Source organism: Lonchura striata, chromosome 19, assembly GCF_046129695.1.
Source record: "Lonchura striata isolate bLonStr1 chromosome 19, bLonStr1.mat, whole genome shotgun sequence".
NCBI classification, from domain to species: Eukaryota; Metazoa; Chordata; class Aves; order Passeriformes; family Estrildidae; genus Lonchura; species Lonchura striata.
In genome coordinates, this window is record NC_134621.1 from 5,869,090 (window position 1) to 5,896,973 (window position 27,884).

At 49.2% G+C, this 27,884-nt stretch overlaps 1 protein-coding gene across 4 annotated transcripts in view; it reads left to right on the forward strand.

The window, feature by feature from the left end:
• The window catches only part of CACNA1G (calcium voltage-gated channel subunit alpha1 G), a 143,113-nt gene that overhangs the window by 48,548 nt on the left and 66,681 nt on the right, over positions 1-27,884 (forward strand). For all 4 annotated transcript variants that reach the window (XM_077787361.1, XM_077787363.1, XM_077787362.1 and 1 more), the window contains exons 4-10: positions 6,891-6,988; positions 8,925-9,084; positions 10,896-11,187; positions 11,689-11,781; positions 13,385-14,195; positions 14,283-14,327; positions 15,668-16,032. In XM_077787361.1, the coding sequence (XP_077643487.1) occupies positions 6,891-6,988; positions 8,925-9,084; positions 10,896-11,187; positions 11,689-11,781; positions 13,385-14,195; positions 14,283-14,327; positions 15,668-16,032 (1,864 nt within the window). The remainder of the gene's footprint in view (positions 1-6,890; positions 6,989-8,924; positions 9,085-10,895; positions 11,188-11,688; positions 11,782-13,384; positions 14,196-14,282; positions 14,328-15,667; positions 16,033-27,884) is intronic.

Consider the following 27,884-nt stretch of genomic DNA (forward strand, 5'->3'; position numbering starts at 1 on the left):
CTCCTGCTTCCCCTGCCTCTCCCTTTCTCATGGGCTGCAGAGTGATGCCAGGGGAGAAGGGAAGCAGCAAATTGGATCTGTGGGGCATCAGGAGGGAAAGCATGTCATGCTGGGGCTGTACACTCCCACGGGCACAGCATCCACAGAAATCCTTCCCAGCCACCACCAGTTTAGAACAGGCTTCAACCCACACTGCCCTCCCCCACCGGCCCTCCCCCCTCCCAAAAAAGTCCCAACTTAGAGCATTTCATCTTCCCCATTCTCTGAGAGCTCTCTAGATCTGACAGAGGTTAGTGGAGAAGCCTTTTTGTGCATTTGTGCTCCAAATCTCCCTCCCTCTTGGAGGTCTGGGAGAGCCTCTTGGATGCTGTCCTTGCTCCTGCTGGCCACTTCTGTGGGATGCCATTAAGTGCTTCTCATCTCTGTTAAACTGTCCAGACCCATCTCATGAACTCGTGGAGTGTAAATGACTTCTTTGTGACAATGTAATGCAATTAGTGCTAATTATAGAGTGTGTAATGTCTGCAACACATCTCTGTAATTACAGTAAAACTTGCCGGAGATGAGAATAGTGCTGTATTATCAAAACTCTGCTTAGGGAAACATGGCTTTGGCTGTAGGTTACAGAGCTGCGTGGGGAAAAAGGGGAGGGAAAAAAAGTGATGAATGGCATAATTATGTTGCATTATTTTTAGAGGAGGGCATTTGGGGAGTTTGCTTGCGAGAGAACACTTTGAAGGTTAACAGGCATTGCAAGCAGCTCTTGCCCTCTAAAGATGATTCGGTGTCATTCTGACCTCTCCCAGCATAAGACACAGATGTACTGAGGATGGGTGCTTGTTTGCATCCCAAAATATGCAGAAGTGGTTTCAGTTGAATGCTGACTGGGGCTTGGGCTGGTAAGCCACAGCTGTGGGATGGAGATGTGCCCTCACTTGGTGTCTCCCTGGCCACTGTAGGACCCAGCACCCACTATCCTCCCGCAGGGCACAGGAGCACCTTCTCTGCTCAGTAGAGGGTAGCCACAGACTGAGGTCTCCCTCCTGCTCAGCTGGAGCCAGCTCTAGCCCCACACTTTGCTGCAGTCCCAGCAGCTTGCAGGAACACAGCTTCTTCTGGCTTTGTTCAGATAAGGACTTCCACGACCTCTGCATCTGTGTAGATTGAAATGGGCTTTAAGCCATCCTCATCAAAAACCCCCATGGTGTGATTTTGGAGTTATCCCATGCAGAACCAGGAGCTCGGCTTTGATCTTTGTGGTTCCCTTTCAGCTCAGAAGATTTTGTAGTTCTATTCTAGAATTCTAACCCCAAAACAACAAAAATCCCTAATGGTTTATTGTTTTCCTGTGAGAGAGCTTTACACCAGGGGATAATTTGGAGCTGTCAGAGCTCATAGGATTCTTCTCTGCCTTCCTGTGCCCACATTCTGCTCCCCACCGAGCAGGGCTGTGCATCATCCCTGCTTGAGCTGTGTGGGTCTGTGGTTACTCCAGGCTCAGTCAGTTGTTTGGCCAAGACTGAAGAGCCCTGTTTGTGCTTTGCTCATTGTAATGGTAACAAGCCTCTTCAAAGACTTTGTAGGAAAGTTAAACACTTCTGGAATATTTCGCTTACAACTGAAGAGGAGCTGGGGCTGCTGGTGGTTGGCAGGCTGCTTAATTCAGGAACAGACTCCACTTCTTTCTCTCTTTGTTTCCTGAACATTTCTAATGTTTGTTGTGATATTTTTTTCTCTCTTTGGAAGGCTGTGAGTTAAACAGTGAGCTCCACTGAAGCCTTCATAAACAACCTTAAGGATGTCTTTCTCCTTCCTGGTTTTGAGCATTGAATTTCAGGGCTGAAATAGGCTGCAGGAAGCCCTGTTGTGCTCCTAGGAGAGAAAGGGATGACACAGCCCCCACTCCATCCCTGCTCCATCTAAATCTGGATGGGGTCCGAGAAGCTCTTTAGCTCAGAAATTGGAAGGAGGGCTATGGTGCCAGACAGGTCTCTGCAGGGAGCTGTGATCCCATGGCTGCAGCAGCCAGAGCAAGATTCCTGTTGGGTGCTCGTGGAGAAGCTTCCAGCGTGTTGCCTTCATCCCACAGAGCCAGATCACTCCAAAGGCAGGCAGGACTCCTCTGAAGGGCATTTGAGCTGTACAAGGCTGATCAAGGGGCTGTTTCAGCTTCCTGGCTCAGGTGGGGGACTGCCTACGGGAGCTCCTGCTGCAGCTCCCACTGCAAAGGCTGATTTCCCCTGTACATGAGTCTCTTCATCCCTTAAAACCAAAACTAACAGGGAGGCAGTGTCTTTTCCATTCCCTCTGCCTCTGCTGAGCTGTCTGACCTGAGGAGCAGCACACGAGGACGTGGCAGCAGTACCCTCTGTGCTGCCTGGGCACCCCGGGCGAGCACCGGGGTGTAATTGCCCGTGGAAGAGGCTGATTTGCACACACAATTACCCAATGTGCAGCCACTGCCACAGCCCCTCTGGGCCACAGAGAAAGCTGCACCAAACCTGCTCCCAGGGCTTCTCCTGGGCTTTCCAGGATGGATATGAGTGTCCTGGATGGATTTGAGTGTCCTGGAAACTGGGAGCCTCCTCCACGGCCTCACAGTGTCCTGACTAATCCCAAATTAGGTGCTTTGTGCTCTGAGCAGAAGTGCCAGAACATCAAGCCAATACTCGTCATCATGAACCTCCAGGACTTCGATATCTGGGGCTGAGCTGTGCAATTTAATGTTTTAAGTTACTTTTGGGTGGATAAAGGATAGCCAAGACCTGGGCAGAGATGAAACCCGTGGCTGTGGATGCTCCGTGCTGCCTTCCCACAGCCTTTGGAGCAAAGCATCCTGAACAAGCTGCATCCCTGACTCACAGAAACCTGCTGGGTAAAAGAAAGCCCTCAGCATTCTCCCTCGCAGCTGAGCTGACTCAAATCCACCTGTGAAAAGTCTGGAAATTTTTTTTACAGTTTTAGGACTTTTAAAAAGGAAATTCTTTTGTTTCGTTCAGTTCTTCAGCTGAACTTGCTGCTGCTTCAAAAGCCTCATTAGTCAAGTGTCCTGGCTGGGACACATGGTGCAGCCAGATCCAGCAGGCTGCAGGGTTCATGATCTCTGTGTGCTATTCTTTTTCTTCTGTTCAGCTTGATTGAAATGAGTATTTTTAAAATTAAGCAACACCCACGAATGCGGTGAGAGTCGCAAGGCTCCAAACGCAGCCGCTGAATGAAAGCAGAGCACAGCCAAGCTGGCGAGAGCGGGGGGAAATTTCATTCCAGCTTTCTGAAGATACACCACCTAAATAATTTCCCCTTGTCTTTTCCAGCACCGATGGCTTAATATCACCCACTGATGGCTGTGCTTTGTAGATAAAGGGTGTCTCTATGCCTGCTTTTTGAAGCCTTTTAACGCAGTAAATAAATCTCAGCCTATCTCTCCCCAGCAGTGCAGGGCTCTGAGTGTGTAGGGGGTGGGCAGCTCTCGGGGGTGCCCTGCCTGCAGCCACTGCTGCTTTGCCACCCGTTCCTTGTGTGACCTTGGTCACATCCCCTGGCTGTGCAGCACCCTCAGCACCCAGCTGTGGAAGGGGAGAGTTCAAGCTTTCCCTGGAAAGTGCTCTCAGCAGAAACTCTCTGTGTGACTCTGCTGGGTTTTCACATCTGCTTCCTGAGCAGGAGTGATCCTGGCGATGGGACCAGAGTCAGAGCTGAGAGCAGGGTCCTTCAGGGATGCAGTGCTGGCTAGGTGTGGGAATGACTTCTCTGGAATTTCTGTGCCCTGTTAGGGACTCTCTGGGTAAGCAGAGCCCCTTGAACCCTTCCTGTGATGCTCTGAGCATCACTTTTGGAAGCCCTTTGCCTCCAGGTTGCTGCCTAGCATTGCATTCAGGCAATCCTTCATGGTGCGTCGGGTTTTACACGAGAGAAACCCCAACATGCTCCAACTCACTGTCTCCAGGTGGAATAGGAATGAATTCCTCCTGCCTGGTCCATCTTGAGCCATCCTTGTTGCCTGTCAGCTGAGCTCTGGGAGTTTTCGTGCTTGGAGAAGCATTTGCCAAAGGTTTGCATCAGCTCCCTCTCTGCCTCCCACTAGCAGCCCGTTGTATGTCTGGCTTTGCAGATGCTCCACTTTTATTCTTAGAAAGTCCTAAATATTTCCGCTTTCCTTCTGAATAACTCCAGTGATCGGGGGTTGCTAATCACCCTGACGAGCTGTGAATCCATCCTATTTAATGCTGAGTTTCTCTCTGAGCCTTTAACTTGGCTGGGCACCAGGTTGGTGGCAGTGGTGCTGACAGGCATCATGCCTTCCCCTCTGAGCAGAGATGACATTTGAATTGAAGCTTCATCAGGAGCCTTTTGCACTGCAGATTTCCAATGCATAAATGCTATATATGCTGGTAAATGTACCTGTCACCTCACCAGCTGGTGACACCCTGACATTTGCTCTCCCTGAGTATCTTCCCTTGCCGGGGATGTGGATTGATTCTTCCCATGCTTCCCCTTGCCTTGGGAAGTGACCTTAGAGCTGGGAACTGGTGGTGTTCTCAATGGACTTGCTCTTTAGTGACTGAGCTTTACTGACATTCTTTTCTCTAATACTGAGTTCTCTCAAGGCACTTGAGCTGTTGGTTACCACCAAGGTGTGGACCCTGTAGTCTGTGTCTGGGGTTGAGCTTGGCAGTGCTGGTAACACCAATTCTGGTAGCAGTGCCCAGCAACAGAGGCAGGAGACCACCTTCTTGCTCTTGGTCTTGGTCTTCAAGTGTTTGCTTAAGCCTCTGGGTTGTTGTTCAGCTTGTTCCTTTAAATTCTGCATTATAATTGTTCTTTAATAAGTTAAATCAAAATGCATTTTACAGCACATCCTTTGCAGCTTACAAGCACTCACATCTCTCGAAGTGCGTCTGGAGCTGTCATTAATCAGAAAATGATTTCTCTTGGTGCATTTAACCACGTGCTGCTCTGAATTTTGCTCGCAGCCTCTGTTTTAATAATGGATGAAAGAAAAGTTGTATGTTTGATATGGGCTTTTTACCTGAATATTGCCAACCATACAGAAATCTCTTTGAACAGCGAGTGAAACTTGACAGCAGTGAAAGCCAGGGAAGCCACTGCCCCTCTCCTCACCTTAGCCAAAGCTTGCCCAATGCAGGGAGTCTTGTGCACTGAGGAAGGGACTGGTTTCCCACTCTGAGATCAGGTGGGATTTTGTGAATACACTGCATTCTTTTCTGGTCAGGGGGCTGAGAACAAATTCGTAGTATCCATATGTGCATGTCCCACCTCCATCTCCTGGGACTGTCCCGTTGCTGTGGGGGTCAGCGAAGCAGAGAGGAATATGTTGAGGTTATTTTAAACTTAGGTATGGTTTGATCGTCATCATTCTCATTAGAGCATGTCAGGTAGATCCTCACTGCATTGAACATGGAGCTGTTTATATGGGGGCTGGAAGGGGAGCCTTCTCAAGCCTGGGGCCCCCCTCACCTGCTGGGGGCCAGAAGGAGGAGAGTGGGTTTGGCTGATCACAGCAGGAACAGAAGCCTCCAGCGGGCTGCAGCAAGGCAAACGTAACACAGCACAGAGAGATCCTGTGGGATTTCCAGCAGGGAGGAACGGGACGGCACCGATGCCTTGGTGCAAGGAGTGACCAAAACCTCCTCCAGAAACTTGATTCCTAATCAGGTGAGATTAATTCAGACCAGGGCAAGCGTGGAGGAAGGTTGGGACTGAGAAGCAGAGAGCCTGTCTGTGAGATGGGGCTGGAAGAACTTGATCTATTTGAATTTGCAAAATCAAGGCTGAGAGAAGATGTGCTTTGTCCTCCATAAATACCTGGGTGAGTAAACATCAGGGACAAACAACAGCTAGAGAAGATACTTTAAAGACAGTGCTGCCATAAGAACAAATGGATATGAGCTTGTCCTGAATAAATTCAGGCTGGAAGTTAGGCTTCTAGCCATTAGAGTCGAAGGGAGGGAACCACCCAGCTTGTTTGGAGATGGAATTTTTGGAAGAGATTAATATGCTGTGGTTGCCTGTGGTAGTGGGAGCCTGACTGTCCACAGAGCCTCAAGGTTGTCTTTCTTACCTTTGCTTGGCTCTGCCTCTTCAAGAATATTTTGGGCAGAGCTCTTGGGTCTTCCCACATCCAGAGAGCAGAGTCCTGGAGGTGTTGTGACTGATGACTCTGTTGTGCTTGAGCACAGGTGAGAAGAATGAGAGGTGCTGGGGCACCCCAGGGACTTGCAGCCATCCCATCCTTGGACTGTCCTGTGAATGTTGCTCCTCTATGTCCTGAGCTGGGGAATAACCTGTCAGACAGTGGGAGCACTGGGAGGTTCCTAGGTCCCTGTTGGCCCCATTTTTTATCTGCAAGTGTCTCCAGTTTTGGTCCCACTTGCCCAAGGGTGTCTGCTGAGCAGAGACGGCAGAGCTCAGTGCTCTGTGCTGATCATCTCCTGTGGCCCACAGAGGGGTCTGCACCAGGAGATGTTCTTCCTTTCAGAACTGTGGTGGTGCTCAGCACAACAAGCTCAGATTCATTACAGCACCCATAAAATTGATAAAAGCTGGGTTATGCCTGGAAATTTCCTCTCTGGAGTGTGCAGGGACTTTCAGAAGCTTCTGCCTGGCTCTGTGCAAAAACCAAACCAGAAGAGAGAGAGAGAGATCTGTGGCTGTGTGAGCTGGTGTATCACATTCCCCCTCATTGACTTTATCCTGACATGCAAACAAGCTTTAATTAATTCCTCTGGCAAACTTTCTGGATGGGAGAGATGCAGTAACAAGTCCCTCTGTGAGTGGTTGGCATTTAATGTTTGCTTGATAATGTTTGATAATCTAACATTTCTCCACCGGATCCGTGACACCCCTCCTTGGTTTTGTGTCTTTCTCAGGATGCTGGAGTACTCCCTGGACCTGCAGAACGTCAGCTTCTCGGCCGTCCGCACTGTCCGAGTCCTGCGGCCACTCAGGGCCATCAACAGGGTCCCCAGTAAGTCAGTTCTTATTCCTCACTGCTGGGGCTCTCTGGATCCATGCCCCAAAGATGAGAGGGCAAACCCAGATGCTTTCATCTTACATCAAAGCTCAAACATTTGCCCAAGCCTGGCGGTGCTGAGTCCTATCACCGCTCTCTGGGTTCCTTTTGACACCTGTGGCATCAGAGATGAGTCAGTAAATTATCCAGGACTGTCTTCAGACACCTGCCTTTCTCATCTGGAGAGGGTCTGAGGAGGTGCTAAAGGGCTGCAGGTGATAGGGACTGATAGAGCCAGCAGTGGGGTCTGAGACAGGCAGTGGGGTCTGAGCTGTGCTGCTCCCACCATCCCTGGGATACTCCATCCTTCCCTGGAGAAGTTGTGGTGAGGAAGTCTTGTTGTGCCTGAAGATAGCCCCCTGGGAAGTGCTGAATACCCCCGAGCTGGTCCTCACAGCCCACAGCCCCAGCATCTCCAAAGCAGACCTGGGTGGGATGGGCGGGCAGTGGTGTGTCGGGTCACGGACAGGGCTCCCAGCCCTGCTGTAAGCGGTGGGTGGCATTGCCTGCAGCTGCATGGCAGCCCAGCCCCACTGCACTGGCCATCACAAACCCTCCCAGTGCTCCATGAGGGACCCTGAGCACGCTGAACCCTGCCAGATGCTGTGTGGACCAGGTGTGTTAAGTATCAGTACAACTGCACCAGAAGGATCCTTTTCCTGGTCCAACAATCCTGGTCATCAAGCCCAGTACTGTTTTAGCCAAATTAAATCCCAGTCTGCACTCCGCTATCTGAACTGGCCCAATGTGTTGGTGAGAACTAATCAGCTTCAGTTCTCTATGCTGATGCTGGAAGTGCCTGGGATCTATTCATTTTCCTGATCCTGACTCTTGAACTTAATCTGGCTGTGCTGCTGATGTTTCAATCATTACACAAGCTTCAGAATCCTGTTTGCAGTGGTTGTTTTTTTTATTTTTTATCCCCACTGCTGAACTGGTGGACAGCTGAATTTATCCACAACTGCCTAACTGGGGATGTAATTCACTTAATGTGTTTTGAAATCCTGGGTAATTTATCTTGTCTTCTCTGCAGTGTAGTTACAGCGGGATAGAAATGCAAGGTAGGAAAAATTAAAAATGAGCTTTGTTTGATTATCAATGCAATAACCACAGAAAGTAATTTTAGTAATTAGGAGTTGATGCAAGGTGGTTGTGCCTGGTAAAGGAGTAGAAGAAAAACCCTGAGAGAGGAGGTGACAGCATCAGAATAAGAGAAAAAAAGTGTTCCTGTATCATCGAAGTAAAGGGTGCAACAGTAAAGCTTTCTTTAGATAAAAGCCAATATAAGCAAGGGAGAGAGTGCAGAACATGGGGAAAGAAAGAGAGTGAGAGATGAGCAGAATATTACACAGATGTCAGATGAAATAAATTTTTTGTGTGTAAATGTCAAGTTGAAGTCACCATCAATTTGTCCTTGTTACAGAACTGGCTGTTCCTGAACTTGTGAGAATTAACTGCCAGGGAGAGTCCTGTATTTTAAGGAAGAGAGGGCATTTAGGGTAGATGAGGGGAAATAGGGAGGGAAGGGAATTTTGAAATATACTGAGTGGAGAAAGAAATATGATTGAGCAAAGAACATCAGAATTTAATCTGAGGGAAGAGAGGAAACATAATTGCTAGAAAACTTCAGAGAAGAGGGCTTGAGGAGCAGGGAAAATAGGTCTGGTGTTCAGGAGCAAGGCATGAATGAAAGGGGCTGTTCCAGGGGCTTTGGGGGGAAGCTAAAGGGGATGGGAAGCCATGACTGTTCACAAGCCACATGTGGGTGATGAGGATAGGAGGAAAAGAATAGAAGGAAATATAGGTGTAAAAGGATCAATGGAAAGGAAAAGGTCAGGAGGACATAGCTGGAGAGAGAAAATCCAACGTAAACTCTTCCCCTTTGCCTCAGGTATGCGCATCCTGGTGACTCTGCTCCTGGACACGCTGCCCATGCTGGGGAACGTCCTCCTCCTCTGCTTCTTCGTCTTCTTCATCTTCGGCATCGTGGGAGTCCAGCTGTGGGCAGGTTTGCTCAGGAACCGCTGCTTCCTCCCCGAGAACTTCAGCATGTGAGTCTGTGTGGGCAGCACCAGTGTCTGCCCAGCTTGAGGGAGGCTGTCCCTCCAGGATCTCCTCTGTAAAAATCTTCTCTAAATGCTCCCTGCTCCTAAATGCCACCATCACTCCTGCTCGGGCACACACAGCGGGTACAGAGCGAGCTGTGACAATTTGCCATTTGCATTTGCAGGCTGTCCTTAACTCTCAGCTGGCACTTGGGAACTTTTCTGATAGTTAAAAGCCTCCAAAAAAAACCCTCTGAGAATGGGAGTTCAGGCTTTCTAAATTCACCATATCACTAATGTGTGATATTTTCTGTGTGGAGATGCCCAGGTCTGAAACCCCTGCAGCAGCTGGTGGTGTTTATTGCCACAACTTTTGTAGTCCCCCCTAAACCCCAGGAGAAGCTAATGGAACTACTGTGCATGTTTGATGCTAGATGATTTTCAGCCTCAGAGCAAGAGATAGTCCCTACCCCAATGTTAATTTTTACAGATCCCTGAATTTTAAGGCCAAAAGAATTGTTGTTATCAGTCTTCTGGCCTGAGGTAGCACTCTTTGGACAGTGGTTGAAATACCTGGTAGCTGACGGCCTCTTTCAGGGTTTCCATGCCTGTTTTACCTACCTGCTTTTTTCCACCATCTCCATCCTATCAAATGCTTGGAGAAAGGCAGGTGACTGCAAACCCTCGATGGCTCTGCCAAGTTCTGCCACGCTGGTCACCTTTCAGTGGATTGCTGACTCCCAGGGTGGATCTGACTGGATTCACACCTGGAGGGAGGAATCCTACAAGCCCAAAGCCTCTTTTCTGTACACAGCAGGACCACGTTGCTGCTGCTGCTGCTGCTGCTGTGGACAGGCTGGCAGGAGGCATCTTCCAACCTCTCCCACCCACCTCCAAATTAACTCCCACCTACCTCCTAATCAACTCCCACCCCTCTTGCAGGTCATGCCTTCAAAGGGTGGCTGGAAGTGTCATTACCAGGACATGTCCCTGTTAAGTAAATGTCAGCAGAGTAGGGGGACAGCCTCACCACCGAGTAAATCCAATAGAGCCACAGGTTTGGGTGCTGTTTAATTGAGCCAGAATTCCAGCAGTTTAGATAGGCTTTGAAGGGTAATACAGGAAATTCTGCAGGAATTAACCAGGCTGAACTAGGCTTAAAATTATCTTTGCAAGCTTTAGTGGGAGTCCTGGCAGCATTAAGGAGAAAGTGTGTGCGGAGCAAGGAGCCAGTCTCTGACTGGCCATGGGTTGTTTTATCTCCCTAAAGAGTATTTTTGCCTGGTTTGCTGTGGTAAGACCACCCTCAGAGGGAATTTAGAGCTTACCTGTGGGCTGAACTGACATGGTGAAATGCAGATGAAGTCCCTGTCTCTGATTTTTAGGAATTTTGGGAGGTCCTTGTACATAGAGTATTCCTAAATGATTCTCAGCATCTCCAGAAGGACAGGACATACAGGAGCTTAAACTGACTGATTTCCATCTTACTGCAGCAAAGACATTTCAGAGAAGCCCTGTCACTCTGAATCCTTAGTCTCCTAAAGTCAAAGCCAGAGTGCTTCTAGAGGGAGTAACTTTTAATAATGCCATCAAGGGATTGCCAAGGGGCCGAGTGTGCTGCCTCAATTTCTCAAATCTCAGTTAAGGACATCAGCTCACCCCGTGGGGCTGCAGTAACTCCAAGAGGATTCCTTCTTTAAAAAATAGCTTTAAGATCCAGAAAAGCAGATGTCAGACTTCTATGCTGTTACAGCTGTCTCTTTGCCAGATTGCTTGCAACCCGTGTGCAAACCCCAGCCTTGTCTGGACTCTTTCAGCCCCTACACGGTGGATTTGGAGCGGTACTACCAGACAGAGAATGAAGATGAAAATCCCTTCATCTGCTCCCAGCCCCGGGAGAATGGGATGCGCTACTGCCGGAGCATCCCAACACGGAGGGAAGAGGGTCTGGAGTGCACTCTGGATTATTATTCCTACAATGACACCACCAACACCTCTTGTGTGAACTGGAACCAGTACTACACCAACTGCTCTGCTGGGGAGCACAACCCCTTCAAGGGAGCCATCAACTTTGATAACATTGGCTACGCCTGGATTGCAATATTTCAGGTGAGCCCTGTCTGCCAATTGTCACCAGGTGGGCAAACAGCAGGTCCTGCCCCCAAAATGTTCCCAGGGCTGTGTAATTGCACTCCTGGGGGCTGTTTTGTGCTAGTGAACACCTACATAGTAGTGCACAGATGCTCAAAGTGTTAGTGATACAACATGATGCCTGTTTTGAGAATGTCTCCACCTCACATGCATGGAGAAAACCCTGTGGGTGTGCAGTCTGATGATGCTGGTGTGGGCCACAGCCTAGAGACTGCTCTTCTTTCTGCAAAATGCACTAATGGTCCTTAAGTCCACCTGGAAAGGGGCTAGATTCAGCCTGGGCAGCTGATAACATGGCTGTTGGCATTGGGAGGAGCAGGAGTTGGTTCCTCAGCATCTTGTACTGCACCAAGACCTACTATGGGGTGTCAGACATGACCCAGCCAGAAGAAACATTGCCTGTGCACTTTGTTGTATCTGAGCCTTCAGCAGTTTGTTTTCCCTTCCTGTCTCCACCAGGTCATCACGCTGGAAGGCTGGGTGGACATCATGTACTTTGTCATGGATGCACACTCCTTCTACAACTTCATCTACTTCATCCTCCTGATCATTGTGAGTGGCCCTTAGTGGGGCGGGGGGGGTTCTCCTGGCATTTGGAGAGAGCAGAGTGGAGTCACCCAGAGGAACAGGGCAGAAGATAGAGTGAATATAAAAGCTGAAGTAGCAACCAGCCTGCTGGGAGAAACGCAGATTCCCTGTGGAATTGTGCTGCAGCTGCATTTAGCTGCAAACATGAGGAAGGAAAGAGATGTGCTCAAGTAGTGGTAGATACGCTTACGTTGTTGCTGCTGTTTCTACTACTTCTCTTCTTGTACTTCAAGCTTCTCTCTCTTGCTTGCCACCTTGAATTTAAGTTTTAAAGTAGGCAAATTTAACATGATCAGTTTTTGAGTGCCAGAAGGGGAAGAGGCTGCCCAAAAATTCCCCCACATTGAAGAACCCATCTGGCTGGGTCCTTGGTGCCGTGGGGATGTTATGGGAAAACAGTCCCAAACTTCAGAGAGCACGTTAAGAAAAGAGGGAAGAGATTACTGCCCACAGCCCACCCACACTTCACAGCATCATCTGAGACCACCCACAAAGGAGCCAACAAAGAGTTTCTGTGTGGTGGGCTCCATGATGGGCTTCATCTATGCAAGCAGAATTGTCTACAGTGACTGGCTGAGCTCCGTTGTCTAGACTCCCTTTATCGTCAAGGGGGAAAAATAGGTGCTTTAAGGGGGTGATTCATCTACTCTGAAGGTAGACATCCAAAATAAATTAGATGCATTGCAGACTTGATGCGCCTATTTCTCTCTTGACTCTAAAGGATCATTAGGTGTCTCACTCAGATGTAGCTAAGTGAGATGAGTCCTTTTCTTGCTACACTATTGGTTTAAGTCCAGAAAAATAGCTGCACATTGTCAGTTAGGTCATTGTGGGGATTTCTGCTCCTCATCAAACCAGGACACAAACCCTGACGAGAAAGCAGACAGTTGTTTAATCCATGATGCTGTTTTTTTTCTGTTAGCTTCCCCAAGAGAGAAACAAACCCTTGCTCTCAGCCTCCCCATGATGACGGAGAGGAAGAGCAAGCAGTACTTTTCCAGATGCCGTGCGAGTAACATTAGCAGTGTGTGATAGCCCGTTAGCACGTCAGTAATTCCCTGCGACCCAGACTGGGCTCTGCAGAAGGCAGAACCTCATGAAACCCTGGTTGGAAAGAAAATCTCCAAGCTGTGGGTACAGGCTGCTGATGCTCTTGCGTAACAGTCACCCGCAAATCCCATTAGCAGGGGAAAGGGATCTGCTCGCAAGCTGCCCACACACTGGCAGAAAAACACTCCTATCAGGAAGGCGCAGTGCATTCGTCGTAATGTCACTAATTGTGATAATTACAACTGCTGTCTGCGGAGAGAGAAAAACACCATCTTAAAAGAGCAAGAGATTTTTGTCAAAATAATCTTCTCTCATCTTTGATCTCTGACGTGCTCCATGGAGGGGCTGGCGTGGGAGTCCCTGGGGCGGGAGCTCGGCGGGTGAATCAGCCCAGCCACTGGTCCCTGCTGGGTGACACGGGGGGTGGGGTTGGCTGGGGTTTGCCACTCTTTGTCCCCGGCAGATCTGTGGGGTGCCACGGCTGCACTGAGGTGGCTGATGTCCCCTGTCCCCTCAGGTGGGCTCCTTCTTCATGATCAATCTGTGCCTGGTGGTGATAGCGACGCAGTTCTCCGAGACGAAGCAGCGCGAGAGCCAGCTGATGAAGGAGCAGCGCGTGCGGTACCTGTCCAACGCCAGCACCCTTGCCAGCTTCTCAGAGCCAGGAAGCTGCTACGACGAGCTCCTCAAGTACCTGGTTTACATTGCCCGGAAAGGCAGCAAGCAGCTGGTGAAGGCCTACAGGGCAGCAGGCGTGAGGATGGGCTTCCTCAGCAGCCCCACGAGCAAGGCGAGGGCCGAGCGGCGCGCCAGGAAGCGCCAGGGCAGGAAGAGATCCTCCGTGCACCACCTCATCCACCACCACCACCACCACCACCACCACTACCACCTGGGCAACGGGAACCTGCGAGCGCCCCGTGCCAGCCCGGAGATCAGCGACGTGGAGACCAGCTCCCTGCACAATGGGACCAACCGGCTGATGCTCCCTCCCTCGGCACCCAATTCCCTGGGGGGCCCCAGCACCTCTCCCAGCAACACCGAGTCCGTGCACAGCATCTACCATGCCGACTGTCACTTTGAGCCGGTGCGCTGCCGCTCGTCCCTGACGCAGCCGAGCCTCGGCTTGCCCAGCCCAGAAGGGATCCCCCAGAACATAGTGGGCAGCAAGGTGTACCCCACAGTGCACTCCAGTACCTCCCATGAGATGCTGAAAGAGAAGAACCTGGGGGAGGCGGCGGTGGGTGCTGGGAGCAGCACCTTGACAAGCCTCAACATCCCGCCCGGTCCGTACAGCACCATGCACAAGCTGCTGGAGACACAGAGCACAGGTGAGCTGGGCTTGGGTCTACATCTGGGGCTGCTTTCCAGAAATACAGTTTTTGTCCTAATTTTTTTCTCTCCCTGAATTTTTGCAGGGTTCTTCTCAGTCCACGTTACAGAGAAAGGCGATGGCTTTCCAGGTAAGATGAATAGGAACCTTACAACTTACCTAATGCCTCTTACAGCCAAATTTAGGAGGGAGGTTTCAACCTCCCAGACTTCATATCTATAATAATCCAAGGCATATGAGGGTTTTCAGTGAATCCATTTTCTTTGCAATCCCCGTCTTGTAGATGAGAAGAGTACAAGAGAGCTGGAGAGGGACTTTGACAAGGACATGTAGTGACAGGAAGGAGGGAATGGCTTTAAACTTTGCAGAGGGTGGGTTTAGATTAAATGTTAGAGCAAAATTCCATTCTTTCCCTCCACTCCTAAACCGTTTACAGGGAGCTCTTCCCAAATCCTGTACTCCCAAAATCAGCTAGAGCTTGCAGATGGACACCTTCCAGATCTGGATCTTATCACACACCTGAGCACTGTGTAGCTCTGCTCCCGTGGGACACAAGGCTCAGGGAGATTGAGTGTCTGCTTTGTGTGAGTGCTCAAGGGCAATCACAGATGCCGAGTATTATAAATCTGTGATTTGCTCAGGAAGTCTGTAAGAGTCAGACACTGAATGCATCTTTCTTGGATCAGGGATTTCATATCTTCATTTCAAGATGCTCTTTTCCCCTCCACATCCTGGAGTTCAGGCCAGTCTAGTCCAAGCACTCTCAGCCTCCAAGAAGTGTTTCTGGCCAAGCTTTCCCAGGCAGTCAGTGCCTTTTCCACCCCACTGCAATGGCACTGACCTTTCCAGCCAGGAGCTGTGCAGGGAAGAGACCAAATCCTGCCCCCAGCCCAGCGCTGCCCAGAGACTGAACACACAGATCTGGGCTCTGAGTTGCTCTCATTGCTGGGTGCTGCCATGCAGGAGTCAGGTGCGTGCATTGCCTTTCTCCTTGCAGCCAGCTGGTGGGAATTTTCGGGAATATCCTGCTGGTATTTCACCCAGGATACATCTGGCATCTTCCACTGAGGCCAACATGTGGAGAGGGAAGCTAGTGGTTTTGGAGCATCAGCAGAGGGAAAAGGAAAGAAGGCTGCTAACAGTCCTCCCGATAATTACAGCCGGGAGCCTGCCAGGACCGGGGGAACCGATTGCTTCCTCCTTCCTGTAATGGCTATAGATGTAGTGAGGTGTGCTCAGGGCCCACAGCTGGGGTGCTATCTTTCTGGGGGCAGCAAAGAGAGCTTCATAAACAGAGAGAAGGCACTTGGAGAGACAAGATTTTAACCCAGCAGAAGCCCTTTTCCCATTAGGAAATGCTTGTCATGTCCGAGGCAAAGGCTTGGTGCTAACAGGGGGTGGGGTTTGCTTCCTGCAGCCCCCCAGTCCCGGCTGACGAGCTGCCCTTTCCCTGCTCTGCTGACATTTCAGGTGCCTGCCAAAGCTCTTGCAAGATCTCCAGCCCCTGCAGCAAGCTGGATGGTGGCTCCTGCAGCCCTGAGAGCTGCCCTTACTGCCTGACAGCGCTGGCGGGCGAGGCCGAGCTGTCGGACAATGAGACAGTGGACTCGGACAGTGAGGGGGTCTATGAGTTCACACAGGACGCCCACTACAGCGACCAGCGGGACCCACAGAGGGGCAGAGCCCGGGCCAGGAAAGCCCACCTGGTGCTGGCCTTCTGGCATGTGGTGTGTGAGACTTTCCAGAAGATCGTGGACAGCAAATATTTTGGCCGTGGGATCATGGTGGCCATTCTTATTAACACGCTCAGCATGGGGATCGAGTACCACGAGCAGGTGAGTGCTGTCCTGGCAGCTCCTGCTGCAGAGGAGTTGCAGGTGGGGGTTATGAGTCTGAGTCCAGTGGGATGGCTTGGGTTGAGAGGCATTGGAATGCTCTGGGAAGAGTCCCAGAATGGAATAAGGCAGGCTTTTTTCTCTGAGCCTGCTGCTTCCAGGTTGCAGCAATCACCTTGACTGATAACAGGCTATGTGAGCTCCTGCATCCTAGCTTATCAACCATGCCGAGACCACTGTCCCCTGGGCAGCACCAGTGGTGCTGGGGTCTGTGGTGAGGGGACCAAGGAGATGGAGCAGCCCTTTGCCACCAGGTCACTGTGAGCCTGGCAGTGCTTGAGGTGCTGCCAGCAGCTGTGGCCTCTCTGGGCTCTGGGGTCAGTGCATCTGCAGGCAGGGAACTCTATTGAATTTGCACTCTTTGGAAGGGAGGTAAAAAATGGCTTTGCCTCCTCGGTGAACGCTCCAGCAGCAGTATGATGAGTCCAAAATAGACTCATCACTGGCTATTTCTTTGCTCATTTATCTGAGTCCTTGCAGGCAAGAGAGTGCTTGTGCTCCAGTCTCCCACGGCTTGTCACCTGGCAAGCTTTCCCTATATATAGTCATTAAGAAAAGGAGTCACCACGTTCCTCTTGAAACATCTCCATGATGTTCCATGACAAGAACTCTGCTTTCAGAGGCTTTGCATGCTGTGGCCCCACATGAATTTTGTGGCTGCTGCTGGGGCCTGCCTGGCATGATCCTTGATCCTGCCCCAAGCACTTGTCTTGGGGTTGCAGGTGCATGCTTCCTTTAGGGTGAGGAGTTTATTAGTGGGGATGCAGGGATGCTGCAAAACCTTCTTATAAACCCCTCCCATTCTTGAGGGCTCCCAGCATGTTGTTTCTCCCAGGATGTCAGAGCTCTGTGCTCCCAGAAAGACACAGCCACCCCTGTGCCAGCACCAGTCTTGGCTGAGAAGCTTGTTGCATCTCAAGTCGTGACTTCACTTTTCTCCCTTCTTGGCACGTTTCATGTTTGCTGAGTTGCTCACAATTGCACGCAGAGGAGTTTCTCCCCCAGGTCCTGGTGGAAGCAGTGGTGGCTGTGGATCAACTCCCAATTCCCCTGTCATCCTGTGGCATTAATGCCTCAGTGACCTCGTGCCAGGGTGACGTGGCTGTGCTCAATGTGTCCCTTCCAGCCAGCACCTTCCCCCTGATGCCCTGATGCAGTCTAGCTGGCTGGGTGTTGTTTTCAGTACACATTAAACCGTGGCACACTGCAAAGTCCAGCTTGTTTCACCTTCATTTGCTGCCCTTGGTGGGAGCTCTGCAGGGAAGCTGGAGTGATTCTACCTTTATTTAATAATCTTGGGGAGATTATCTTCAAAGACACTGGGAGGAGGTGGTTCACAAAAAACAATAAACACTTTTATTCCTCCCTTGGCTGAAGGGTGAAAGCAGATCCATGGTGTCTTTGCTGTGACTGCCCAAGGGACGGATTGTCAAAGCTTGTTTCCCTTTCCCAGGAGCATTTTTGGGAGATGCTGGTGTGGGCTCCCAGCCGGGGGGACCACCCCACTGGGGACGGGTGGCTGAGCAAGCTCCCATCATCAAACACCCCAAGTGCAACACAACTCCTTAATTCTTTGCCTTGGGAAATGTGGGGCAGGAGGTTTCTGGTTTCTGCCCTGGCCAGTGGTGAGTCCCAGCAAACATCTGGATGACAAGAGGCAGATTTTTGTGTGGTTTTCGGGTAACAAGGGTGAAGGGAGCTGATAAGCGTGGGGGGACTCCAGACACTGTGGGTGGTTGCTTTCTTTAATGGTATTTTGAAGCTACTACTGTTCCAGATTCCTTTCTCCCAGGCATTTGGAGGGAATAGCAGAGCTTGTTTTTATTAGTTCATCTTCTTGAAGCGGTGGCAGAGAACAGAGAGGTGTTTCTTTGTAACCTCGTAAGGCTTACACTTGGCAATTTCATAAACTGACAGTTATGAGAGCAGGAATTAGAGGGGCAAAATGCTGGACCAGACCTTCCTGCAGAGATTATAAATACCGAAACATGATTTTTTTTTATTTCAGAAGAGCCTTTCCTAGAAGTGTGAGTGATCAACCATGTCAAATTTATCTTTACTGACTGATGTTTGCAAAGATGTGAGGGCGCTTGAAGAGTACTTGACTCCATGACCTTCTATATTAAGCTCTCTGCTTATTTAGACAGTATTTACCTCTTGGGCTTTCCAATGCTGCCCTGGGCACAGTGGGCTATATTAGGGTAAATATTTTAAGGGTCTATTTTAAAGTGTCATGTCAAAACCTTGTGTTGTTTAGTGGCCCTTGGCAGAGGGGCTGCTCCTCTCTGAGAGGAAGGACAGGCTGGATGTTACTCAAGAAGGAAGAGGCTTCTGCCCACCCATCTGCTGGGGGTTCAGCAGTTCTGGGACCACCAGACCATCCTGGGCTTCAAGACAGGAGCTGGTGAGCTGAGCTCCTCATAGCACCAGGGAGAAAAGTTTGCTCCTCTGGAGGTTTGACATCTCACCTTGGGACAGGCAGCCTGGAGGGACCTGAAAGAATCTTTTAGTCCCTTGTTTAACAGACATGGCAACCAGAGTAAGCCTGGCTGGATATTTAAGATGCAGTGGTTCTCTGAAGTCACATACGAATGAGTGGCAATTGGGAGTGTGTTGAAAACACTGGCCCCCACCTCTTGCTGTTTATTTGTATTCACCCATCAGTCAACCTGGCCAGACTGAGCACCCGTGGCCAGGGCTGCTGGATGAACCTCCTCTTCCACCCAAAGCTCTTTTCCACAGGCCACCTTCCACAGTAAATTGTCAACACACATTTTACCATCACATGGCAGGGGCTCCAAGAGCTGGGTTTCCTCTAGGCTCCTTCTGACACGAGCTGACTTTCTCACTCAACACCAGGTTGTTTCTGCGTGGTTCCTGCACATGCCTGAGCTGTAGGTACACCTGACTGGTTGCAATTCTGTATATTCTCCCCATCCCACCCATCTGAAAGCAGCTCCTGCTGTTCTGGCTCGGTGCAGTGGGAGGGAGGCAGTGCAGTGTGAGGTGCTCGCAGCACTCGCCACGTTGTGGCTGTTGGGCAGCGGTGGGAAATTTTCCATCAGGAAAATGACAACCAGATTGCCACAGATTATTAATGTGGCTGCGAAATAGCTTGTTTTTCTACAGAGATGAAGCAAAATGCAGGTAGAAACTATTAGCATTGGGTAGAGGAATATAAATGTGATTTAAAGGTAGACTCGAGGGGATTTTAAATACACTGTTGAACCAATTGACTGATTCACCTTAGGGAAGCTGAGCCTCTGCAGCACTGGGGGTTCAAACAGCTGCGGCTTTGCAAAAGATTGTTCTGCCATAGAACAGGAGTAAAATGTGCTGCTAAACCAGAGGTTTTCTGTGCTGCTTTCCCCCCAGCCCTGGCTGTAAGCCAGGCTCTGTTCCATAATGTGCTGCTTTTATTTTCCTTTTTTTCCTCCAAGTCCTTTCTTGGAGTGAAAAGCAAAGGCTTTAGTATGAGGCATGATGTTGGACTCCTCAGTAGGGGAAAGAATTCAGCAAGGGCTTCCTTGAGGAAGGGCTTTGGAGGTTTTGTTTTTGTTTTTAAAATCTGGTTCACATTGAGCTTCCTGGCTGTTCTGAGTTTCCTTGTCTGAACTCACATTGTATGAACTATACCCTACATATTCATTTGTTTAAATAGCACTTGAATTTCAGCCGCCGTCTCTGCGGTGTTTTGCCATTGTTAACATAACAAGAAAGAGACTGGAGAGTCCTTCACTGGCCTCCCCAAAGCTGCAATGGGTTCAATTCCCTGCATGGGTCTTGTGTGGACTTGGATCTAGATTGATCCAAAACCCTGGTGTCTCTGAAAGAAGGAAGAAAGAATTGGTTCAGACCTGTGGGGAGCCTTTTGTTGATTTTTAAGAGCAAATTGGAGAGTTGACAAGGGTGAATAACTCTTTGGGACAGCACCCAAGGAGAAAAGCTCATTATCCATGGGAGGCAGTTCTTCAAGGAAGTGGGATGAGGTGATGCCTGACATGTCCCCAGCATGAGTGAGCCAGTGGAGGACCCCCAGCTACAGCAGCGTGTTGTAGGGGTCCACAAAGCCACAGTGCCCCAAGCCAAGGTGGGCAAACACCCTTCTGTAGGAGACAGGAGCAGCCTAAGCCTATGGCAGTAGCTCAAGCTGAATTCCTGGTACCTCCTGCTGCAGGGGACAGAGCAGGGTACAGATGATGTAAAGCTGTCATTGGTAACATTACAATCTAATAGCTGCTGCAGCATGGAAATATCAACCATCTGTGCCAAGGAGTCAAAGGAAATCTTGCTGGCAAAATGCATTAAAGTGTCTATTTATGTAAAAAGTCAGGGCTTGAGAACAAGAGGGTTGTCTTAATCAGCATCACAGAACATTAAATTTTTAGGCATCCAGTATGATGGAGAGGGGAGGTGAACAGTAAGAAAACCTGCCAGCATGGAGCAACCATTAGGCTGCAGGTTCAAGTATTAATAATAGTTACCCAAATGGTATTTATGCACTTCTGCTTCTGCCCGAATTCAATGTGCAAGGAAGAAGGTAACTGGAAATTACTAGCTGTCATAACACCCACTGATTGATTTCTCCATGTGGGAAGAAAATTGTATTGTGCCAGGGAGAAATGGTGTAAGGGAACTGGGCAGTGGGGGTGTGACAGGTTGGTGCCCCAGGTTTCAGAGTGCTTTTGTATCCAAAGTTCTGGGCAGACTGGAAAGTAGAGGTCTGGATCCCTGTATGAACACTGCCTCAAAAGATAAAGGCATCTTTGGGATGAGAAGTACTTTGCTCCCAGGACTTGGTGGTCAAGAGCATCCCAATCCCCACCAGTTTCAAGCCCAGTTGAACATTTTGCTGCTGGTGGAGGCTGGTCCTTTGACCATCCCTATGTACTAAAATGAGATCTTGCCCAGGGCTCGTTCACCTCCTGAGGAGGCTGTGGGAGATCTGGGGAGATCTTGGTTGCAGCTCACCTTTGTCTGGCTGCATAGGGCAGCTGTGGACAGCACCATGTCCCTTCCAGCCTCTGTGGCTCCATGCCAGGTCAATCCAGGGCACACGTATTTTGGCTGCTTTGATGCACATGGATTTCTGCCAGCTCCCCAGGTCAGGAAGGAAGGGAATCCTTTCGTTTTGTAAAATATTTCTGGTATCTCTTGCATCTCTTCTGAGTTGTTTCCTGTGAGTGCAGGGACTCAAAGACCTGTCCCATGTCCATGTCCCAGCTGGTGCTGCACCAGGGGCTCTCTGCATCACACACTGATGCAAACTGGTGCTGTACTCCTTAACCCTATACCCCAGCTGTCTCACTCCAACTGAATGGTACAGACCAGCTTTGTGGGGAAATTTCTCATTTGATACTTCCCCATGTAAGTGTGATTCATTAGGCTTTGTTTTAGAAGGGCACTTACACAGGTGTGTGCATCCCTGAATCAATGAAACAGCCTTTCCTTGGAAAGCCTCCATCTGCCCAGGGCTCTTCCCAGGAGCACACAAGGTCTCACGTTCATGCAATGCCTTCTCTTCCTACAGAGTTTTCTCCACTTCCACTCAGGTGCACATCCCACATCTCTTATTTAACTTCGTTACACATCTCTCCAGCCCTGTGCCAGCTGCTCTTAGCCAGCAATCCAAGCCTTGGCAGCTCAGTGAGGCTTTTCCCTCCCTCAGTGCCTGCTGGCTTTGCCCTGTGTAGGGCTTGGAGCTACCATCAACTTAATTCCTCGACACTCCAGCTGCAAGGGGCACTCCCACGGCAGGCAAACGAGGTGCCCTATGGGTTTGCACGTGCTGTATTCAATTAGCTCCTGCTTATGCAGAAATTACTCTTATTAATGGCTTGTTGTTGGAGACTGGAGGAATCAACGCTAATGGAAGTCATCAGAGCTGTTAATCGCTAGGATTACCAACTTCAACACCAGTTCTCTATTTGTTAGTGGGGCTAATTCTTTTTATGGACCTTGGGGTTCTTCTGCTTCTCAGGGATTGGAAGGGTTTATGAGGTCTTTTAGAAACTCGCATGTTTTAATTGACCCACTTGTAAAGCTCTTCCAGGGGTAAAAAATGCTATGGTCCTCTTAGTCATTAAAAAATGGGCTGTGCCTACAAACCAGATTTTATCCTGGTTCTGGAGACTGAATTATTTAAAAATTAAATGAGATTTCATGCAACTGGAAAGGTTATTTGTTTTATCAGATAAATCAGTTCTCTGCATGCTTTAGGGATGAGCGTGTATAGATCCCTTGACACCTGCTAAAGTTTTCTTCAGCTCCCTGGCTGGGAAACCATAAGTGTCAGTCCTTTCCTGTTAATTTAGTTCAGAGGCTGGAAATACTTGGGCTGCCTTAGATCCTATCATTACTGCTGTTGTTTCAGCTGCCATCCATACCCTCATGCTATCTCTGCTCAGGCAGCATTGAAAGAGACTCCAGCTAGGTGAAATGGGAAAATGATGTGCACTTTCAAAACTTGCTTCATCCCTGTATGGATGAAAAATTGCTGCTCTGTGCAGATAGAGCTTCTGTTCCTTTGATTATTGTGGTTGTTCCCCTTGGGTGGGATCCAGGAAATTCAGCTAGAGCATCTGGAGCACCCTCAGCTTGCACCACAAACGCTTTCATCTGTAAGCACTTCTGGTTATTGGTGTTTTCCCAGAGATCAGTCAATATTTTTCCCCAGTTCTCCTGGTAGAAATTTGTCCCAATGCTGTTGGCACCCACGATTCTGCCCTGCTGCCACTCGTGTCCTCACAGAGCCCATTCCCACCCTGCAGGAGTGGGGGCAGGAGCCGAGGGCTTTTTCCCTTGTCTCTGCTGGATTTCAGCTCTTTGTTATAATTGGTTTTTTGCTGATGTTGGGAAACGAGCAGCTTTTCTCCCATGGATGTCTGTCAGCATTAGAGATAGTGTTACCAGCATCAGAAACCCAGGTTCAGCAGAACTGTGCAGGAGCTCTACACTGACAGCATTTTTCTTTCCCTCTTTTTATTTCCTCCCTCCCCCTGGTCCCTTCTCAAGTACTAATAGGGAGATAAGTTTCAAACTTGGTTTAGATTAACCAGAAATAGAGGGCTTTAAATCTTAAATACTTACAAGGTGTGACCAAGTAGAAATGCAGCTTTTGTTCAGCTTAAGCTCCTGCGAAACCTGAGCAGAGGGATGAGCTGGTTCATGTTTTTCTTGCATTTTCTGGGATAATATTCATCCAGAAATCTCAAGCAGAGAGAGATAAGGACTCCAGGCTAGAATATCTGCTGTGCCTCCTGAGAGTGATAAAGAGAGCCCAGCTGCAGGACTTGGTGAGGGTGTGGTCTGCAGGTCCCATTTATGGGTCTGGGCAGCCATGGTTCATTGGAGGTTCCTTCAGGGGTGGGTTGATGAAATTCCCCATCAAATTTGGGGCTCATCCCCTCATTTGCACCCACTCTCAAGATAGACAGGCAGGGGCTGGGAGCTCAGGCACGTATGGGCAACTGGAGCCAGGGAATTCAGTTTTTTGCCACAGTTCCTCAACAAAGATGTATTGGAGAGGAAGGTCTTGCACCAGGCGGTTCCATGTCCACAGGACTCAGCTCCTTCCCTCTGCAGATGTGGGCTGGGAAGGGACACATGTGGATTGGAATGGGGAAGGCTGGGTGCAAGACAAGGAGATTAGCAGAAGGGATGGAAGGGGAATCCCTTCTCTGCAGACAGCTCTGATTTCTCTGAAATGAAAGCTGCTTTCCTCCCTTTCTTAAAGCATTACTTGCTGTGGCATGAAATATTCAGCCTCCATTCAGCCCATAAGAAAATCCTTCTTTCCCAGGCAGTGAAGGGATGTAACTGGACTTGTTAACTTGTCTGAAAAGTTATTTCCATATAATAAATGCCTATAAATCCTGAACATCCCAGCAGTCCTCCTCCAGCTCACTGAACAGTGAGCATGCTGCCCTTTTCCATGTCTCCAGCCCCAGGAGGAGCAGAGCAAAACCTGCTGCAATCCTGCTACTTTCCAAATAGTTTTCTTTAACCAAGTTGGTGAAGGACAAGTAGAGGAAGCCTCTCATACCCCAATTAAGCATGGCTCAGGTTTGCTCTGCTGGACGCAGGACAGTAGTTAAAGCCTGATACCTTTTCAGGAGCCCCAGAGACAATGAATATCACTTCTGAAAATATGTGTGGATTGAGTTTCTATTTATAAAGCCACAAGCAGCTCTGGAGCCAACAGGAGCTGTATTTAATGACGGGAACTGAAGTGGTGTTTTGGATGGTCGTGGCTCAGTGGGTGCACTGATATAGGGGGAAAAATGTGGATGTTATAGGGGCAATGCATGGAGAAGGCTTGTGGGTTGAGTGAGGACACAGCCATGAGCTGTCAGTCATGGGGAACTGAGCGTGGGAGAGGGCAAAGAAAGGGCACCTCATTTTGTTAATTAAGAGCTGCTTCTGTTCATGAGAATTTCTTGCATTTTGCCCCAGGACTTGTGGTCTGGCTTCTGTTCCGGGGTGGACCTGGTATGTGTCTGCACCCACATGGAGGGTGGAGAGGATCTTAACAAGCAGTGTTAAGTTGAAAATCCTATCTCTGTGTGACCCATTTGATTTTCTTTCTTATGTATATATATTAGAAATCTGCAAGTGATGAGTCAGTAAAATGTTGTTGGTGTTTCCTGTGAAATAGCTGAGGTCGCTATTTTCCTTCTGTGTTATTTTTCCTAGTTGCCATGGTAATGATTTCAGAAAGGTCTTATTCTTGCAGCAGTTTGAATGGGTTAGAAGTTTGCCTGGTCTTCTGGATACGCTCACAGAAGCAGAGTGATATCCCAAAGATATCCCTTGGGATCAGGAGGGATCTGCCTCCTGGCTGGTTGTCTCATCCCTCGCTCTGCGCTGTGGTGAGACAGAGTGAGTTTTTCTGTTCTGTTGTTAGCAAGATAGAGAGGAAAGACCCAGGGTTGCTTCTGTTCTTTAGTTTTGGTATCCCTGAACAAGACCAGGAGCTCGTTGTCTGGACAAGGGGAGAGTGGGATGGATGGATGGATCTGTGCCAGCCATACCCACAGCACTGGGTGCAGGTCTGGTGATGATGATGAAGACCTTGTGCCCTGCATGGGTCACAGCTGGAGGAAGGCAGGAGTTGAAAGCCTTGTAAGCTCTGGGCACTGACTGCTTGGCTCTTGGTTGTATTTCATATAGCAGCAGGGCTTGTTTTTAGAAATTGGGGAGCACAAGCTCCTGTCTCACCTTCTTCCCTACTTAGTGCCCACAGCCTCGCTTGCCCAGCAGACACTTTGGAGCCCTGTGTGCAGGGAGAAGAGGCACGAGCCCACACAGAAATGGAGTATGTCCCTTCTGCCATTGGAAATCTCATTCATGAACTTCTACTCAACTTTAAAAATAGGGGGGAAAAAAAGAAAGAAATGCATTACAGCCTTTTTCTGAATGCCAAATAGGGCAAGGTGCTGGTCCAGCTTTGAGATACCTCTTGAGGCACTCTGGGGACATCTTCCCCTGCTGTCTGCCATCCCCCCTGGCACCATCCCCTCTGCTTGGTGCCAGACAGCCCTGCCTGAATCCCCAGGCAGGGTGCAGAGACCGTGCCCTCCTGGCTGTCACACTTGCTCCCTGGCAGGCAGGGTCAGGTCTGGGTGGGTGCCCAGGGCTCACATCCCCCTGCTGCCCCACTGATGCTCGGTGTTTTCTGAGCAGCACTGCCCCGTCTGCTCGGATTTCATGTGCTGCCACAACTTGTCAATGTGCTGTTTGGTACATCAACAAATCGACACTGCACAAACAGAAAGCTAACAGGGAATGATTTATCCAGGACAACATATCTGTGTGTCCAGCAAGGCAAGATGTCCTGTAAACAAAATTCAGTATTTACCGATGGCTCATCGGCAGAGCTGCTGTTTTGTAGCACAGTTGAATTACACTTGGCTCTCGCTCTCTCTGGGTGTTGCTCGTTTAATCATAGGATGCTTTCCTTTTAATTAGGCACTGCTGCTACTGATGAGAGAATTAGCAGACTCTTCTTTTAATGGAGAAGCTGAGGCTGTGGCAGCTGTGCTGTAATGGGGGTGGTGGGCAGAGGCTTTGTGCTACATAGAAAGCCCAGGCTCTGCACCTCAGTTTCTGCTTCCTGAAAAATGTCTTTTTTAGGGTGGTCCTGGAAGGCTTTTTTCCCCCACAATATATCATTTAGTCAAAGGAAGGATGTTACTTCACCCAGCTGCTGTGTTGTGGCCGTCAGAGAGAAAATCAGAGTGATTTTGCCAGCTGTTTTCCTCCCAGCCCAGTGAGGATCCATGGAGCTGGTTGTTTGCCAGGAGTCAGTGACTCTCTCAGGTACATCATGTCTAGAGCTGGTCAATACTGTTTTGATTAGACAGGTATTGTCAGAAAAGGGCAATTTATCACATTTGAAGCTGTTTGTGGGAGAGGAGCAGTTTCAGTGGACTGGCCTCAAAAAAAAACCCCAACTTTATTGGAATATGTTGTCTGAGGTGTTTGAAATGTCCATTTGGAGGGTTAGTTCCCTAATGGTTCCCATTGGAAAGTTCCATGTTCTTCTTCAAGCTGACTTTTATTTTTATATATATATATATTTATTTTTTTTTTTAGTTGATTTACAGTACAGAGCAAAGGGATAAAGGAATGGGGACTGAAATAGAGGGAAGAACCTCCAAGATTTTTTGCATTATGTCTTAATTTCCCATGTCTGAAATTTTGAATTCTTGTTTGGGACGGGATGATAATTTTAATTCCCATGGGAGAGAAAATAATGTTTCTGCTGTACTATAATGATGTCTCAGGAAAAAGATCTCAGACATATTTGTGATTTCTCTAGAGTAGAAGCATCTTATAAAATATCTTATTATCTTATACATCTGTGGCTGAATGAAAATCCCATAGCTGGCATTCTTAGAAGGGTCTGAATCCCCACTGCCTGGCTGAGATTCCCCGGGGCAGGATCATGATCACAGCCCCCCTCTCCTGGTACAAATAAATCCCAGTGGTGTCATGGCAGGGGTGCCCCATGGGCCAGCTGCAGCTCTGTGTCCCCTGAAAGGGATGATGAGCTGCTTCAGGGGACTTGTGAGCTGCCCTGGGGACCCCTGAGTGGGACTGAGGGTCTTGAGGGGATGCCCTGCTTCACAGATGGCTGTGAAATCCCCCAAATAATTTGCATCACCCCATCTCAACTGTTTAGGGATATGTAGTTTCCTGAAGCAAAATAACTGATATAAAATAGCTGATCTCAGCCAGGTCAGAGTGGGGTGTGCTTCCAGCAGATGCTGAGCTTGCCCACCCCAGCAGAGCTCCAGGCTGCTCCGGATCTTCTCTTTTCCTGGATGGGTGACATGGAAGTTTTCCCTTTCTCTTTCAATCCAGTTTGACCAATTAGATTTTTGGATATTAATTCTCACCTCTGGTTCAGGAGTTCCCACTCTTCAGTTTTATTATGTCTGCCCAGTGTCTTGGATATTGAAAACTGTTTCCTGAAAAGAAGTGGAAAAGAGTGTGTGGAGGAGGAGTGGGAGGGCAGGCAGCTTTCTTGGGGGGAAATAATGGGAGGAAGGTAGATTTTTGCTGCTGTGTCAGTGCAGGCTGACCCATAGCCCTCACAAGCCAGGTCTGTTTGGGTGTTGGATATCTCCTGAGTTGGATGGTCTGGGAGGGAAATTTCATGGGCCATAAGGGTCACAGCCCCTCCAGCGTGTGCTGAGGATCCTGAGAGGGTTGCAATGTAAGTGCTGCTCCCCCTCTGCCTCCCCACATCACCCAGCTATGCCCTGCCAGCACCTCCCATCTGGATT